The following is a 17,500-nucleotide window of genomic DNA, read 5'->3' as shown; positions in this document are numbered from 1 at the left end:
TATCAACCGATGTAGGCAACATGTAAAATATATTCATTAATTGTTTGTGAATATACAAGAAAGTGCATCTAAAGACATGGACACAGCTAATATATATTGATACTACGTCATTGTTAAAGACCCAGACGTCAAAATGCACCTTATATTGATGTATTTGCCACTATGGCCAGATCCAGACTCCGCTTCTGAGTGATATGTCGCTTCAGTAGCGAACTGGTGGAAGATGTCCTCCGAGAAAACATATTTTCGCTTATATCCTTTATATGGCATCATCTAAAATTTCTGCTATTAAAAGAAGTACAATGTAACAAACAGTAAACAAAACACGTTGAACTCGTGCAGATAAAACAACATCGTTGAAGTTATTATTGATGCTAGTGAGCACAAGTCTGATGTTAATTTATTCTAAGGCGTAGCCCAGTGGTAAAACGCTCGCTTTATGTGCAGTCGGTTTGGGATCGATCCCCGAAAGTGGGCCCATTGGGCTATTTCTCGCTCCAGCCAGTGTACCACGACTAGTACATCCAAGTCCGTGGTATGTGCTACCCTGTCTATAGGATTGTACATATAAATGATCCCTTGTTGCTAATTGAAAAGAGTAGCCCATGAAGTGGCGACAGCGGGTTTTCTCTCTCAATATGTGTGTGGTCCTTACAACCGTAAATAAAATGTGTTGTGTGCGTGCGTCGTTAGATAAACCATTTCCTTCCTTCCTTTCTTTATTTTAAGGGTCTGTTGTTGTCCAATGCAGAACACGCAGTCTATTGGAAATAATAATAATAATAAAAAAAATCATTGTGTAATACAATAATTAGTTCTACACTAGGTTCAGTGTTATATGTGTACAGATTTTGTTCTGTAAATCTGCAGACATTTGAAATTATTTGCAATCAACTATGTACTCCAGACAGGGCAAACATGCCCTTATATATGACGATGGAGTTTTTTGTTCATCAGAAAACCCGTCCTGCAATAACTATCATACTATTTCTAGTAAGCTGTCCTGATAGACATTTTGCCAAATCATCTCTGTAATCTGGTAAATGCAAGTTCGGCCTGCAAGAGGAAATAGTCACGCCATAGTCTTTACTGACATCACTGGGTAATTGGTCTTGGTGGGTCTCATGCTGGTGCCAGTTGTAGTGTATAATTTCCCCCGACATTTGCCAAGAAAACCTACTATTTGCTTGTATGGTGACTCCATTTGCATTTAAGTCTACATTTCACAATGGTGAAAAGCGAAATACCCAAACAAACAACAACATTCTGCAAGTAACATTCATCTCTGCCTTATGATTACTACACATGCTATATTTGATTCAGAATTAGCAAGTGCCTCTCGTTCAACACACGTTCGCTGGGGTTTTGTAACTGGCGTAAAATTGTGACAAAGAAAATGGTACCCCGGTATTTAACCACCATGGTTGTTTTAGATATTGCACATCATGAACAAATATTTTTAAAGACGCAGACCAAGTTTCAGTCCGTAAACATTGAAACTAAATTTAGTTAATCTACAAACCTGCAACAGACATTTGGATATGGTTATACCAGAGAGAAGCTAAAGTCTGTCATGTTTAAACAGGGAAATACCGTTAAATATAAATAGAGTTTGTCTCATTAACCATTACTTCTCAGACGAACGTGCGTTTTAAAAAAAAAAAAATAGAGTATGTCGCTTTAATATATAAAATGCATAAACTAGACTTACCTTGGGAGCTAATAATTATCACTGTTCAAAGAAAGTACTATTAAATACTACAATGTTAGACATGTTATTTATTGACACACAGTTTACGCACGTTAGCACTTCGTTTGTTGAATGAACTATTAGGAATAACTGGAAGTGGACACTTGTATTTTCACCTACCGATCAGACACAATCCGTGACCACTGATCCGTACTTCGTTCTGTAATGTAATGTAATGTAATGTAGTGTAACAAGTTCAAGTTCAAGTTCTTTATTGCTTTAAGATTTTACAATTTATCAGCATAATACAATGTACAACAAAATAATAAATATATACAGGATATGTACAGGATTATGGTGGAGCGTGATTTAGTAAATAATAATAATAATAATAATAATAATAAATTAATTAATTAAGGTTCTAATGACTTATATTATTTAACACATATATGTCATTATTAAGTATACTGAGAGATGCATATATTATGAATTAATATACATGTAATCGAATAGTACTATATTGAATAAATAGAAGTAATGTTAATGTTAACCAATTTGCTCCAATAGCTGATCTCTAACGGCATTTGTTGAAAATAAATATTTTCCGAGATTATCAAGATATTTAGCATTGTCAAACGCTAATAGCTGGGTAAGTTTAAAAACGCTTCGACGTTTATGGTAATATGTGTTAATAAATTTCATTCTTAAATCATTATCGTGGGCACTGGAGGATAAAATGATACTCGTCTTCTATTTACTTTTTGTCACATAGTGTATATTTTCTCTGTGATCGTTCAATATTTCTATACCTGCCAAATTCTATATTGAATTTATGTGCACATATTAAATGACATGACCTGAACAGATGATTCTATTATTTCATTTTCATCACTAAACAGATCGAATTCGTCCGCTTTCACTAATTGTGTGAATAAAGCCGTGACCCAGGTTCATGGAAGTTACATATTCCCAGTATATCTACTAGTATTTGTCTTCATTATAAAGCCATCCGCGTGGAATTGAGTCCATAAATGTACAGTTTTTCGGCTTCTTGAAAAAGGGCGATAATCGTAAAACAACAACAAATGTAACGCTTTAACGAGTTGTCATTCACGGGACCTGAGTGTTCCGCAAGGCTCAATGGGTAGGTGTAAACCACTTGCACCGACCAGTGATCCATAACTGGTTCAACAAAGGCCATGGTTTGTGCTATCCTGCCTGTGGGAAGCGCGAAAAAAAAAGATCCCTTGCTGCCAATCGGAAGAGTAGCCCATGCAGTGGCGACAGCGGGTTTCCTCTCAAAATCTGTTTGGTCCTTAACCATATGTCTGACGCCATATACCCGTAAATAAAATGTGTTGAGTGCGTCGTTAAATAAAACATTTCTTTCTTTCTTGCACGGGACCTGTCGCTGTTACATATTATGCACATAAATAAAAACCCGTGATTTAATTTGCATAACATATTAGTAAATAGTGATTACTATATGAGCGGTCGCTAGACAAAACGTATCCAACGACCGAAAATCGTATGTTTTCAAAATATTGCACGTATGTGTGGTAACATATATGTGTTATCAAAAAATAACGAATGATGTTCTTACCAACGGGTATGTAAGAAACTGGAATACACAGAAGTATGAACAATTGTCACAAAACTATAAAATAAGAGAAGAAGGATAACATATATTTGTTACTGTATACAAAGCTTAAATTAAACACGTTTTGATGAAAGTCACTCAGCGATTCACTACTGTCACGGGGATCCTATACTACCCGTAACTGAATAAAACACGATTATCCAAATATCTCTCCTAACTGTATATATATATTAGATCTCTCTGTATCGGGCAGTGTATACTCGAGTGGCTCGGCTCTAGGTATGATCAAAGATACGATCTTACATAAAGTATATATATATATATATATATAGCACGTTTAGTTCACTAGAAAACACGACAAAACACAATACTCTTTGGAATCTGTATTAACCTTAAGCTGACAAATATAATTGCCGCAGTTAATTATCTAACAACAACACTAATAATAACAACCCAGAACTAATCACTTAATTAGTTAATCACTAGGTGTCTAGTTTACACAATATTCTAATCACTTCACCGTGATACAACACACACACGTGCGATAATTGAGAAACGCTTCCAGGGGAACTTAATTAATAAAGGAATTACAACTCTATTCCTAACTGGCATATTTTTCTTAGAAGGTCAGACTAGCTGTCGCCATCCGCTCGGAACACAAGGTCGTAAAACAGAACTCGCGGAGGTATTACGTAACTGCTGGCCACATGGCCTCCACACGTGGTCTGGGTGTGTATTGGGAACAGCTCGACCACCGTCGCGCGGATGTATTACGTAACAAAGTGCCCTCCTAGTCTAAGTGCATATTGGGACTGCACACGGTCCTCTAAAACTATTAATATCGCCACAGGCGAAAACAAAATTAAGAGCATGTTCCGTCACAACTATTTTGAATATGTTATTTATTTCTGAGACGCAAAAACTTGTAGATGAGTAATTGTAAAATAGGCAATGGGGTTAGCGTTTTAAGACAGTACACTGGCAGGGGCTGGAGATGGGAGTGTAATAAAAAATCAAATGTCCGATTTTTGTTAAGTACCTGTAAAGTACTTAAAGTAACAAACACTAGTTTTTAAACAGTACGCATATTTTGTTCACTATTAGAGCCGTTTTTGATTATTGTTTAGATTATACATTTTCATACATCCGAAGGGTTTCTGGCCATCCTAGTGTTTCTAATACCACGAGATGCATTTTTATTAAATTTAAACACAGACGTGCGTCTGAGAAATATATGTTATGACGACGAGCTTTGGTCTATTTTAAAGGATATCTCACCATTTCCGCGACATAGACTTTTGTTTAACTTTATTGTAACTTTATACAAATGTGTTACAGGTTTCTAGATTAACCAAATTTAGAGTCTATTTTAAGGATTGAAACCAAGGTCTGCGTCTTTAACACATTGTATCGTATAACATGTAGGCGCGAGCATAGTTTTGACAGCTTCACCACAAGCGCCCATCATAGTTTGTTTCAATTATAGTTTGTCTTGTTGAACGACACCACTAGAGAGCATTGACATGAGTTGGAATGAATGAATGAATGTTTAACGACACCCCAGCACGAAACATACATCGGCTATTGAGTGTCAAACTATGGTAATGCAAACAAATAAAGTGACGATCAACATCAATATAAAAATTCAAGATCCAAACAAACGAAAATTAATATATAATAAAATCATAACTATCGCAAAATGTAGGGGGCGGGCCCCTGCCCCCTCCCCCAGATCCGCCTCTGCAAGCACTTAACCGACTGAGCTAAATGCCACCCCCACAGGCGCCCACGACCAGCATGGTAAAACAACCCAATATCTCCATCTCGACCATTCATACTTGTGTTGATCGTTCACTGTGCGGTGTTATTAAACAAATGACAGGTCATGGGAAAACTATATTATTAAATTATATAACAATGCTGGTGTGTGACATGCCACAAGGGGACTAGGTTGAGATGAATTACTGAGATGACCCCGGATATTCGTGTCTTTGAAAGGTCATCGTGGACGAACACTGTGATTCACCGGTTCTAATGTACGGGCGTAGGGAGGTGCTAAAACGTTGAAGGGAGGAGGGCGCACACACGCACGCACGCACACACACACACACACACACACACACACACACACATATATATATATATATATATATATATATATATATATATATATATATATATATATATATATATATATGGTGTGTGTGTGTGTGTGTGTGTGTGTGTGTATATATATATGTACATGCATATATAAATACATATATATATATATATATATATATACTATATATATATAGGATATATATATATATATATATATATATATATATCATCGCTGCTGCTGCCCCATCCCCACCCCCCGCTTCCTACGCTGGTGTAATGTATTTAAAGTTTGCTTTTCGACACCACTAGATCACATTTATTTATTAATCATCGGCTAATGGATATCAAACGTGTGATGATTTTTAACGTATAATTTTAGAGAGGAAACGCGCTACATGTTTCCAATAGTAGCAAGGGATATTTTATATGCACCATCCCGCAGAGAGGATAGCACACGTCACGGTCTTTAATACGCCAGACGTTTGCACTGGCCGGAACTAGAAATATCCCAATGTGCCCACCGACGGGGGTCGATCCCAAGCCGACCTGGCATCAGACGATCGTTTTCCCTCCCTCTCCCCTGTTCTAAAGAGTTGTATTAATAGAACTGTCCCGAGTTTTCGGCGATAATTGTTAAGATGATATCCACATATAGAGACTGTAATTAAATATTAAATGTATTTTAAAATATATATACCTGCAACGTATCAGTCGACATATACGCATATACACCAGGGATATAGATACTACCACCCCTCACCCTTAAAGCGAATCAGAAAAATTATTTCAGAGATAACGGGTAGCGTCTATGACTACCCTAGTTCCGCACACAATTTGAGTACTTGTTTTGCAAGTACCCCGTACATGTTTTAAGCGTAAGGCTACTTGACACAGTGGTACTAGATGAAATAAAATTGTGTACATATTTTTCCCAGATGATTGTTTGTTTTTTGGGATTTTTTTTTTTTTAAACATCCAAAATTGATCGCCAATGACAGGACTTGTGGTATTAACTGCTCTATCAAACGTTGAACCTCGAACTTTGACCCAGCCGGATGTTATTTGGTTTGATACTACCTATAAAGTCCTGTATTGCGGAGTGGAAAACATTTCAGTGGTAAAGCGTTCGCCTGATGCGAGGTCTACCTGGAATCGATCCCCGTCGTATGTGCCCTGTCAACCGTGGTTTTGTGTTATCATGTCTGTGGGATGATGCAAATAGAATGTCCCTTGGTACTAATGGAAAAAATTTAGCGAGTTTCTTCTCTTAAGCTAGGTTCATACTTCTCTGCCGACACTGGTCGGCGGGTACTCGGCACACTCCGTCGTGACTGTGTTCATACTCAGTCCGCTTTCCTCAAGCTCGCCGTTCAACAAACGAGTGCATTTCCGAATTTTCACGTGTGGATGTCGGCGAGTGAAGTATGAATCAACCTTAAGACTATATGTCAAATTTACCAAATGTTTGACATCCAATAAATCAATGTGCTCTAGCGGTGTCGTTAAACCAAACAGACTTTTTCAATTGCTGGGCATCCACGAGCCGATGATTTATAATTCATTGTGATTTAGTGGTGTCGTTAAACAAAAACAAACTTTACATAATGCGTTTACAGTACGCGTTATGTATCAATTATCTGCATCAATTACAATATCTGCATCAATTACATTATCTGCATCAATTACAATATCTGCATCAATTACATTATCTGCATCAATTACAATATCTGCATCAATAACATCTGCATCAATTACAATATCTGCATCAATTACATTATCTGCATCAATTATAATATCTGCATCAATTACAATATCTGCATCAATTATAATATCTGCATCAATGACATTATCTGCATCAATTACATTATCTGCATCAATTACAATATCTGCATCAATTACATTATCTGCATCAATTACAATATCTGCATCAATTACATTATCTGCATCAATAACATATATCGTTCTACGACTGGTATATCAAATGTCGTGGTATGTACTACCCTCTCTGTGGGATGGTGTATATAAAAGATCCCTTACTGCTAATCGAAAAGAGTAGCCCACAAAGTGGCGACAGCGGGTTTCCTCTCTCATTATCTATGTGGTATACAACCGTAAATGAAATGTGTTGAGTGTGTCGTTATATAAAACATTTCCTTCCTTCCTCCAACTATATGTAGGCTAGTGGTAAAGCGTCTGCATGATGCGTGGTCGGTCTGGCCCATTGGTCCATTTCTTGTTCTGGCCAGTGCACCTCGACTGGTATACTAAAGGTTGATGTATGTGCTATTCTGCCTGTGGGATGATGCATATAAAAGCTCACGTGTAACCAATGCAAAAAATAGCGGGTTTCCTATCTAAGACTATATGTCCAAATTATCAAATGTTTGATATCCAATTAACCGATGAATAATAAAGCAATGATCTCTAGTGGTGTTGTTAAACAAAGATACCGGATTAACAAGGCTTGAATTTTGTGTGAGAACAGTAAGGGAGAGGGAAGGTGGTATCTTTTTAAATAGTAAACTAAGATAAGCTTAAATCTGCCTTCTCGCAATATATATTCTGACATCCGGATTTGATGCTGTCGCCGTTTAGAAAGAGTTAGGCTTACATACAATACATGCATACCACGTATGGGAAATACTAAATTTATATCAGGTGCAAAATGTTACTGTCCTGGTTTAAATACATTTCAAATTGATTGTTCTGTAAAAGAAGGCAGAGATTTTGGGAGACTACTGATCTAAAGCACTACATGAAATTATTTCACAAAATAATAACAAAATTACTGGTCTCGGTGGTGTCGTGGTTAAGCCATCGGACTTAAGACTGGTAGGTACAGGGTTCGCAGCCCGGTACCGGCTTCAAACCAGAGCAAATTTTGTACTCATTGGGTATGTCATGGAAATAGCACCCACTCCTAAACAAATTCCTTAGGTACATTGAAGATATTTTTTTTAAATTATAAAACCCCCATCATATTAATGTCTTATCCACATACAGTGTTTCTTCTACACAAATTTCACACCATAAGTCTATACATGTTCCCAGAGGTACTATTTTTGTACATGGCTCTAAATACATTAAGTAAAAAGGTTTGTTTTGTTTAACGACACCACTAGAGCACATTGATTAATCAATCATCGGCTATTGGATGTCAAACATTTGGTAATTCTGACACATAGTCATCAGAGAAAAGTCGCTCTACATGTATTTTCTTAATGCAGCAAGCGATCTTTTGCATATACTTTCCTACAGATAGGAAAGCACATACCACGGCCTTCGACCAGTTGTGGTGCACTGGTTGGTACGATAGATTCTGATTCGAAGTCATCAGAGAAAACCTGCAGCATTTCATTATATGGCGTCGGGCATATGGTTAAAGACCGTACATATATAGAGAGAGCTGTCGCCAATTCATGGGCTACTCTTTTCGATTAGCAACAAGGGATATTTTATATGCACTTTCCCACAGAGAGGATAACACATTCCACGGTCTTTGATATACCAGTCGTGGTGCACTGGGTGGAACGAAAAATACCCCAAATGGGCCCATCGGCGGTGATCGATCCCATGCCGACCGCGCATCAAGCGAACGCGTTACCACTGAGCCACGTCCTGCTCCTTAAATTAAGTAATAATTGCCAAAATAGAGGTATAATTCTTAGAGTGGTAAGCCATTAAAACTCGTCATAATATTAATACCATGTTATTAACTCATGCGAAGGGAACTTGGTGAATCAGTACCTGGGCATGTATAATAGATGAGTAATTGCAATTGGAATTTACCTGTGTTCATTAGCCTGTCAAAAGCGAGGCGGAGGAAGTCAAAACAGATGATATAAAAACAGTATCCAGTGCTTTCCCTTAGCGTTGTCTGCCTACTTTTATAACACATCATTATACCATACTAAGTCCCGTGGTTCAACATATACATAATTTACTGTATAGTGAAAAACTGTAAAAGCAGAGGTGTTTCGTGTTAAAAAAACCCGGGATATATATTTGTTTTTATTGAAGTCAGTGGAGAGTTTCATTTCGAAAATGATGGATTTGTTTAATAAGTGTCTCCTAATATTTGTTATATGGACTTCACTGCATTTGTCTGCAGGTAAGAATACCCACACTCGCACACATGCACGCACGCACGCATATGAGAGAGAGAGAGAGAGAGAGAGAGAGAGAGAGAGAGAGAGAGAGAGAGAGAGAGAGAGAGAGAGAGAGAGAGAGAGAGAGAGAGAGAGAGAGAGAGAGAGAGAGACAGAGACAGACAGACAGACAGACAGAGAGAGACAGAGAGAGAGAAAGAGAGAAATGTTTTATTTAACGACGCATTCAACACATTTTGTTTACGGTTATATGGCGTCAGACATATGGGTAAGGACCACACATATACTGAGAGAGGAAACCCGCTGTCGCCACTTCATGGGCTACTCTTTTCGATTCGCATCAAGGAATCTTTTATATGGACCATTCCACAGACAGGGTAGTACATACCACGGCCTTTGTTACACCAGGTGCGGAGCACTGGCTGGAACGAGAAATAGCCCAAAGGGTTCACGGAAGGGGATCGATCCTAGACCGACCGCGCATCAAGCGAGCGCTTTACCACTGGGCTACGTCCAGCCCCTTATACAGAGGGAGACTAGTCGTCTATTTTTTTTTATTTTTTTTGTAATTTGGAGGCATCTTGACATTGAAATTCAAGATGGCCTTCTCCACCACATTAATACTTAGAAGACACCAGAGCTAAGTGAGGTGTTTACACTGAAAAGTAAAAACAAAAGTTTGTTTTATTTAACGACGCTACTAGAACACATTGATTTTTTTATCTTATCATCGGCTATTGGACGTCAAACATATAGTCATTCTGACACTGTTTTGTTAGAGGAAACCCGCTGTCGCCACATAAGCTACTATTTTACGACAGGCAGCAAAGGATCTTTTATTTGCGCTTCCCACAGGCAGGATAGCACAAACCATGGCCTTTGTTGAACCAGTAATGGATCACTGGTCGGTGCAGATGGTTTACACCTACCCATTGGGCCTTGCGGAGCTCTCACTCAGGGTTTGGAGTCGGTATATGGATTAGAAATCCCATGTCTCGACTGGGATCCGAACCCAGCACCTACCAACCTGTAGACCGATGGCCTAACCACGACGCCACCGAGGCCGGTACACTGAAAAGAGGATGCACAATCTATTGGTTGGCCATTGTTCATGATATGTAAAATGAGGTCATGATTGAACCACTGAACTCATTGAGATAGGATAACAAATTAGGTGTTTATTTCCACTAAACAGATTATTCACAGTAGGTTGAGGCGATATTTAGTTCAGTCGATTAATAGCTTGCTTGAGGTGTTTGCGTCACGACTGGTCAATAGCCGTGATATGTGCTTTCCTGACTGTGAGAATGTACACATAAAATATGCCTTTCCGAATTAGGACAATGTAGCGGGTTTCCTGTGATGACTACGAGTCGGAATTACCAAATGTTTATTCAATAGCCGATTATTAATTGATCAATGTGCTCCAGTTGTGTCGTTAAACAAATTGATGTCATGTTGACCTAGGCCTGTAATATGGAGGGCGTAGCAGCTTTATTCAAAGCGAATTCAAAGAACAAACGTAATGTACGATCGGGTGTAACTAAAACTTAGTATATCTCACAAAACATAACAGATCAGATACTTAAAGGTGCATACCCTAGTTTCAACCCGTAAAAATGGACACTAACACATTTGTATAATTTGTATAAAGAGAGTGTAACAAGAGGCTGTGACGTTGAAACGGTGAAATGTCGTTAAGCACAGACTAAATCCACATGAGCCTTAACCGTGGAACATGCAGTACACACATATGGTAGTACTAAACCAAATAACTTCCGGCTGGGTCAAAGTTCGAGGTGCACCCAACTTTTGATAGAGAAGTGAATACCACAAGTCCTGTGATTGGTTATAAATGTTAGTGTGTTGGTTGTACAAAATAATAGTTTCATCTGGGTAAAAAAAAAAAATGCAACTTTATTTCATCTAGTACCAATGTGTCAAGTAGCCTTGTGCTTGAAACATGTATGGGGTACCTGTAAAAAAAAAGTACTCGAATTTTGTGCGGAAGTAGGGTAGTCGTAGAATCTACCCGTTATCTCAGACACGAGCAGCTTGACCCCCAATTTGTTCTGATTCACTTTAAGTGTGAGGGGTGGTAGTATTTATATCCGTGGTGTTTATGTCGGTTGATACGCTGCCAGTCTTAGCCACACGTTACTATTGTCATCTATGGGATTTGATTTGGTAGAATATACCCTATATACATATACATATACATACACATACACATACATACACATACATACACATACATACATACACACACACACACACACACACACACACACACACACACACACACACACACACACATATATATATATATATATATATATATATATATATATATATATGATTCTATATCACGTTTCCCCGTTGGAATGTGAATTAATACAGTACTGTTGTCTCCCCTAACAGAAGACATGTTTTGAGGTACACAGTAATCAAAAAGGAAATATATCATTTAACGACGCACTCAACACATCGTATTTACGGTTATATGGCGTCAGACATAGGGTTAAGGACCACACAGATATTGGGAGAAGAAACCCGCTGTCGCCACTTCATGGGCTACTCTTTTCGATTAGCGGCAAGATATATTTTATATGCACCATCCCATAGACAGGATAGTATATCACGGCCTTTGTTACACCAATTGTGGGGAACTGGATGGGACGAGAAATAGCCGAATGGGCCAACCGACGGGAACCGATTATAGATCGATCGCGCGTCAGGCGAGCGCTGTACCACTGAGCTACGGTCCGACCACTTTGTTACTGAAGTCATTTATGATGCAGTACGCAGGGACTAAAGGACACGCCACACGAATGAATGAATGAATGAATGAATGAATGAATGTTTAGCGATACCCCAAAACGAAAAATGCATCGGCTATTGGGTGTCACACTATGGTAAAAGCAAAGCAAATTTATCACAGATAGATACTGACTTTTACTCAAACTTTTAATTTGCTGTATTCGCCATTCTCAAAGAGAACGTTACACCCCTGCACCACGGTGAGGTTACAGCACGCATATTGGGACACGCCACACGAATTTTTATATGCACTTTCCCACATACATGAAATCACATACCACGGCCTTTGATACACCAGTGCTCTGGCTAAAGCGATAATTTGTTTCAGAAGAAAATATTGTGTACTAACACTGAACCTTTTTTATATAAACAAATAGTTGTGTTGGTATGAGTTTAAAACTGAATAATATGTTTGCTTTTAATGCATATTAACGTCATTCATTACCGAGTACCATAGGCTCCCTTTTGACGTAAACTTACTGTAAATGAGTTATACAAAATCCACAATTTAATGTCTGTATGTTTATTTTCAGGAATACGTCTTTACTTGAATCCAAGAACCAGTGATGGCAATAAGGTACAGGTGGGAGAAACAATGGTATTGGTTTGCCGCGTTGAAGATGAACGAAAACGAACTCAGAATATTAGGTCAGTAGAGTGTTTGCGGGGCAGTACTTCCGTATGCCTGTTTCTACTGCAGGGTGGAGGGTGTACAGGAGAAGAGCAGGAGCCTGGCTATCAGTGTTCATGTGAAGTAAATGCAAGGTCACCCCTTGAAATAAAATTCAAAGCAAAACGAGAAGATGTGGAGCCATGGAAATGCAAAACTAAAAGACGTACCAGCAACATTCTTAACCTCGACGTCTTATGCAAGTATTGCTTATATATATACTCTTCAAAAAAAGAAACGCAAAAGGGTACAAATGGGTTATAACTCCGATTTTATGTTTCCTACCGATTCATGCTTTGTGAATATAAGGTCATTGCATGTCCCAAACACATTCCCACGGTTACATTCGATAAAACGCAGCTACTGTACAATAAAGTTCCAAAATGTGAATATTCGCAAAAACGCAGCCACGTGCAAACCATGTCACCACTGCACGTGCGTTGTCTGCACGTGCAACATGAACACCGACAGTATAAAAGTGCAGGGTGTTCGCTTGCCTGGCCTCTGTATCTGGCCGACAGTTGACAATCCAGGACATGCCACGTCTCAGTGAACCGCAGAGAAACAATGCCATCGGCCGACTAGACGCAGGCGAATCCAGAACGGCCGTTGCCAGGGCATTCCATGTGTCCCCAAGCACCATCTCCAGACTGGGGGACCGTTACCAGCAACATGGATCAACACGTGACCTCCCTAGATCCGGTCGACCACGGGTCACTACCCCCAGGCAGCACCGCTACATCCGGGTACGCCACCTTCGGGAACGATTGACTACTGCCACCTCCACAGCCGCAGCAATACCAGGTTTGCGCAGGATATCCGACCAGACCGTACGGAACCGCCTACGTGAGGTAGGAATTCGTGCCAGACGTCCAGTTCGAGGTGTCATCTTAACACCACAACACCGTCGACTCCGACTGCAGTGGTGCCAGATTCATCGACAATGGCCTCAACTGCGATGGAGACAGGTGTGGTTCAGTGACGAGTCCCGATTTCTGCTCCGACGTCATGATGGAAGATGTCGCGTGTATAGGCGTCGTGGTGAACGTTATGCGGCAAACTGCGTGCAGGAAGTGGACAGATTCGGCGGGGGTAGTGTCATGGTGTGGGCAGCCATCTCACACACTGGTAGAACTGACCTGGTCCACGTGCAGGGCAACCTGAATGCACAGGGCTACATTGACCAGATCCTCCGGCCACACATCGTTCCAGTTATGGCCAACGCCAACGCAGTGTTCCAACATGACAACGCCAGGCCTCACACAGCACGTCTCACAACGGCTTTCCTACAGAACAACAACATTAATGTCCTTCCTTGGCCATCGACATCACCGGATTTGAACCCAATTGAGCATCTATGGGACGAGTTGGACCGACGCCTCCGACAGCGACAACCACAGCCCCAGACCCTGCCAGAGCTGGCAGCAGCCTTGCAGGCCGAGTGGGCCACCATCCCCCGGGACGTCATCCGTACTCTGGTTGCTTCAATGGGCAGGCGGTGCCAGGCAGTTGTCAACACACGCGGAGGCCACACCCGGTATTGACTCCAGATGACCTTGACCTTGGTGGTGTGTCCTATCACTTACTCACAATGGACTAGAGTGAATTGTGAACAATCCTGCAACATTTGGTAATTATTGGACTCACCATTCAATAATTAAATCAATTCTCCAAATGTTACGACAATGTGGTTTTGCGTTTCTTCTTTTGAAGAGTATATTTATTCTGTCTCTGTTTCATTCTCTCTCTGTCTCTCTATCTCTTCCCTCTCTCTGTCTCCGTCTCTCTCTCTCTCTCTCTCTCTCTCTCCGTCTCTCTCTCTCTCTCTCTCTCTCTCTCTCTCTCTCTCTCTCTCTCTCTCTCTCTCTCTCTCTCTCTCTCTCTCTCTCTCTCTCTCTCTCTCTCTCTCTCTCTGTGAAAGACAAGACAACAAGTAGTCAGCAAGTAGTTCTTTTTTAATGTTTTATTTAAGGACGCACTCAACACATTTTGTTTACGGTTACCTGACGTCTGATTAGTGTTTGTTTTTTTTTTTTCTGAAGTAGTTTCTGAGTATATCGTCTTCACATATATATATATATATATTGAGTTTTAGAAGTGATATTATCGCTACTACTGCTACTGCTACTACTACTATAATTATAGTCACGTCGTCTTTACCCATATTATCAACACTGCAACACTACTACACCGTCGTCATTCTCAATGAGCCGTAGACGTTCAGCAAGTCTGTTGTCCGTGGCCTTTCTCCAGTCTGTTTATATTCATGGGGCGGGACGTAGTCCAGTGTTAAAGTGTTCGCTTGATGCTCGGTCGCTCAGCCAGTGCACCATGACTGGTATATCAAAGGCCGTGGTATGTGTTATCCTGTCTGTGGGATGGTGCCTATAAAAGATCCCTTGCTTCTAATCGAAAAGAGTAGCCCATGAAGTGGAGACAGCAGGTGCCCTCTCTCAATATCTGTGTGGTCCTTAACCATAAGTCTCACGCCATATAACCGTAAATAAAATGTGTTGAGTGCGTCGTTATATAAATAAAAAAATCCTCCCTTCCTCTCTCAATATATGTGCGGTCGTTAACTATATGTCCGACGCCATATAACCAGAAATAAAATGTGTTGAGTGCGTCGTTAAATAATAATAAAACATTCCTTCCTTAACCATATGTCCGACACCATATAACCGCAAATAAAACGTGTTGAGTGCGTCGTTAAATAAAAAAATCCCTTCCTTCCTCTCTCAATATCTCTGTGGTCCTTAACCAATGTCCGACGCCATATAACCAGAAATAAAGTGCGTTGAGTGAATCGTTAAATTAAAAAAAAAAAAAAATTCCTTCCTTCCTCTCTCAATATCTCTTTGGTCCTTAAACATATGTCCGACGCCATATAACAGTAAATAAAATGTGTTGAGCGCGTCGTTAAATAAACAATTCCCGTCCTTCATCTCTCGATATCTGTGTGGTCCTTAACCATATGTCCGACGTCATATAACAGTAAATAAAATGTGTTGAGTGCGTCGTTAAACCAAAAACATTTCCTTCCTTCCTCTCTCAATATCTGTGTGGTCCTTAACCATATGTCCGACGTCATATAAACGTAAATAAAATGCGCTGAGTGCTTCGTTAAATAAAACATTTCCTTCCATCCTTTACATTCATATCTTGTAAATTTTATTAGATCCACCTGATGACTACCCAGTATTAGCACGAGGACGTTCTATAATACCACTGAATTCGACAATAAGAGTCGTAGAAGGAGAAATTATGGATTTGTCATGCCGTGTGACAGGAGGGAATCCGCTCGTGTCCAGGGTCAAACTGGAATGTGGGTCTTTAGAAGAGACCAGACATCGATCGGTTACTGATAATTCCGTCATAGAACAGTTGGTATTCGTGGTACGTCGACGGTATCACAATAAGATGACCTGTCAGTGCAAAGCTACACATAGAGCACAGTATAGCCTTACAGCGGAAGTGAAAGTTCTTATTGATTGTAAGTAGCATTATAGTTATTCCAAGTGTATTACTACTACTACTGCTGCTGCTACTGTATAGCCTTACAGCGGAAGTGAAAGTTCTTATTGATTGTAAGTATCATTATAGTTATTCCAAGTGTATTACTACTACTACTGTATAGCCTTACAGCGGAAGTGAAAGTTCTTATTGATTGTAAGTAGCATTATAGTTATTCCAAGTGTATTACTACTACTATTGTATAGCCTTACATCGGAAGTGAAAGTTCTTATTGATTGTAAGTATCATTATAGTTATTCCAAGTGTATTACTACTACTGCTGCTGCTGCTACTGTATAGCCTTACAGCGGAAGTGAAAGTTCTTATTGATTGTAAGTAGCATTATAGTTATTCCAAGTGTATTACTACTACTACTACTGTATAGCCTTACAGCGGAAGTGAAAGTTCTTATTGATTGTAAGTGTCTTTATAGTTATTCCAAGTGTATTACTACTACTGCTACAGTATAGCCTTACAGCGGAAGTGAAAGTTCTTATTGATTGTAAGTAGCATTATAGTTATTCCAAGTGTATTACTACTACTATTGTATAGCCTTACATCGGAAGTGAAAGTTCTTATTGATTGTAAGTATCATTATAGTTATTCCAAGTGTATTACTACTACTGCTGCTGCTGCTACTGTATAGCCTTACAGCGGAAGTGAAAGTTCTTATTGATTGTAAGTAGCATTATAGTTATTCCAAGTGTATTACTACTACTACTGTATAGCCTTACAGCGGAAGTGAAAGTTCTTATTGATTGTAAGTAGCATTATAGTTATTCCAAGTGTATTACTACTACTATTGTATAGCCTTACATCGGAAGTGAAAGTTCTTATTGATTGTAAGTATCATTATAGTTATTCCAAGTGTATTACTACTACTGCTGCTGCTGCTGCTACTGTATAGCCTTACAGCGGAAGTGAAAGTTCTTATTGATTGTAAGTAGCATTATAGTTATTCCAAGTGTATTACTACTACTACTACTGTATAGCCT

The 17,500-nt window shown here is 39.5% G+C and overlaps 3 protein-coding genes across 4 annotated transcripts in view; all 3 read left to right on the top strand.

Moving 5' to 3' along the window:
• Positions 1-353, top strand: part of LOC121386828 (cell adhesion molecule 2-like) — a 19,073-nt gene extending 18,720 nt beyond the window's left edge. For both annotated transcript variants that reach the window (XM_041517843.1, XM_041517842.1), the window contains one exon: positions 1-353. This exon is cut by the window's left edge and continues 127 nt beyond it. In XM_041517843.1, the coding sequence (XP_041373777.1) occupies positions 1-40 (40 nt within the window). In that variant the 3' untranslated portion in view covers positions 41-353.
• An 8,939-nt stretch (positions 354-9,292) lies between these two features.
• On the top strand, positions 9,293-16,180 carry LOC121385983. The gene is made up of 3 exons (XM_041516778.1): positions 9,293-9,504; positions 12,856-13,195; positions 16,171-16,180. The coding sequence occupies exons 1-3, from the start codon at positions 9,438-9,440 to the stop codon at positions 16,178-16,180; spliced, it is 417 nt and encodes a 138-aa protein (XP_041372712.1). The 5' UTR covers positions 9,293-9,437.
• Positions 16,181-16,214: 34 nt separating this feature from the next.
• The window catches only part of LOC121386889, a 21,319-nt gene continuing 20,033 nt past the window's right edge, over positions 16,215-17,500 (top strand). The window contains exon 1 of the mRNA XM_041517921.1: positions 16,215-16,485. Coding sequence (XP_041373855.1) covers positions 16,257-16,485 — 229 coding nt within the window. The 5' untranslated portion in view covers positions 16,215-16,256. The remainder of the gene's footprint in view (positions 16,486-17,500) is intronic.

Source organism: Gigantopelta aegis, chromosome 12 (assembly GCF_016097555.1).
Source record: "Gigantopelta aegis isolate Gae_Host chromosome 12, Gae_host_genome, whole genome shotgun sequence".
NCBI lineage: Eukaryota > Metazoa > Mollusca > Gastropoda > Neomphalida > Peltospiridae > Gigantopelta > Gigantopelta aegis.
This window is presented reverse-complemented; position numbering and strand designations above follow the sequence as displayed.

What these genes read in the sequence shown, in the direction of transcription:
- LOC121385983 (XM_041516778.1), top strand. Translation starts at nt 9,438, where the DNA reads ATGATGGATTTGTTTAATAAGTGTCTCCTAATATTTGTTATATGGACT. An exon ending in TTCACTGCATTTGTCTGCAG is followed by an intron (nt 9,505 to 12,855) that starts GTAAGAATACCC and finishes GTTTATTTTCAG; the next exon opens with GAATACGTCTTTACTTGAAT.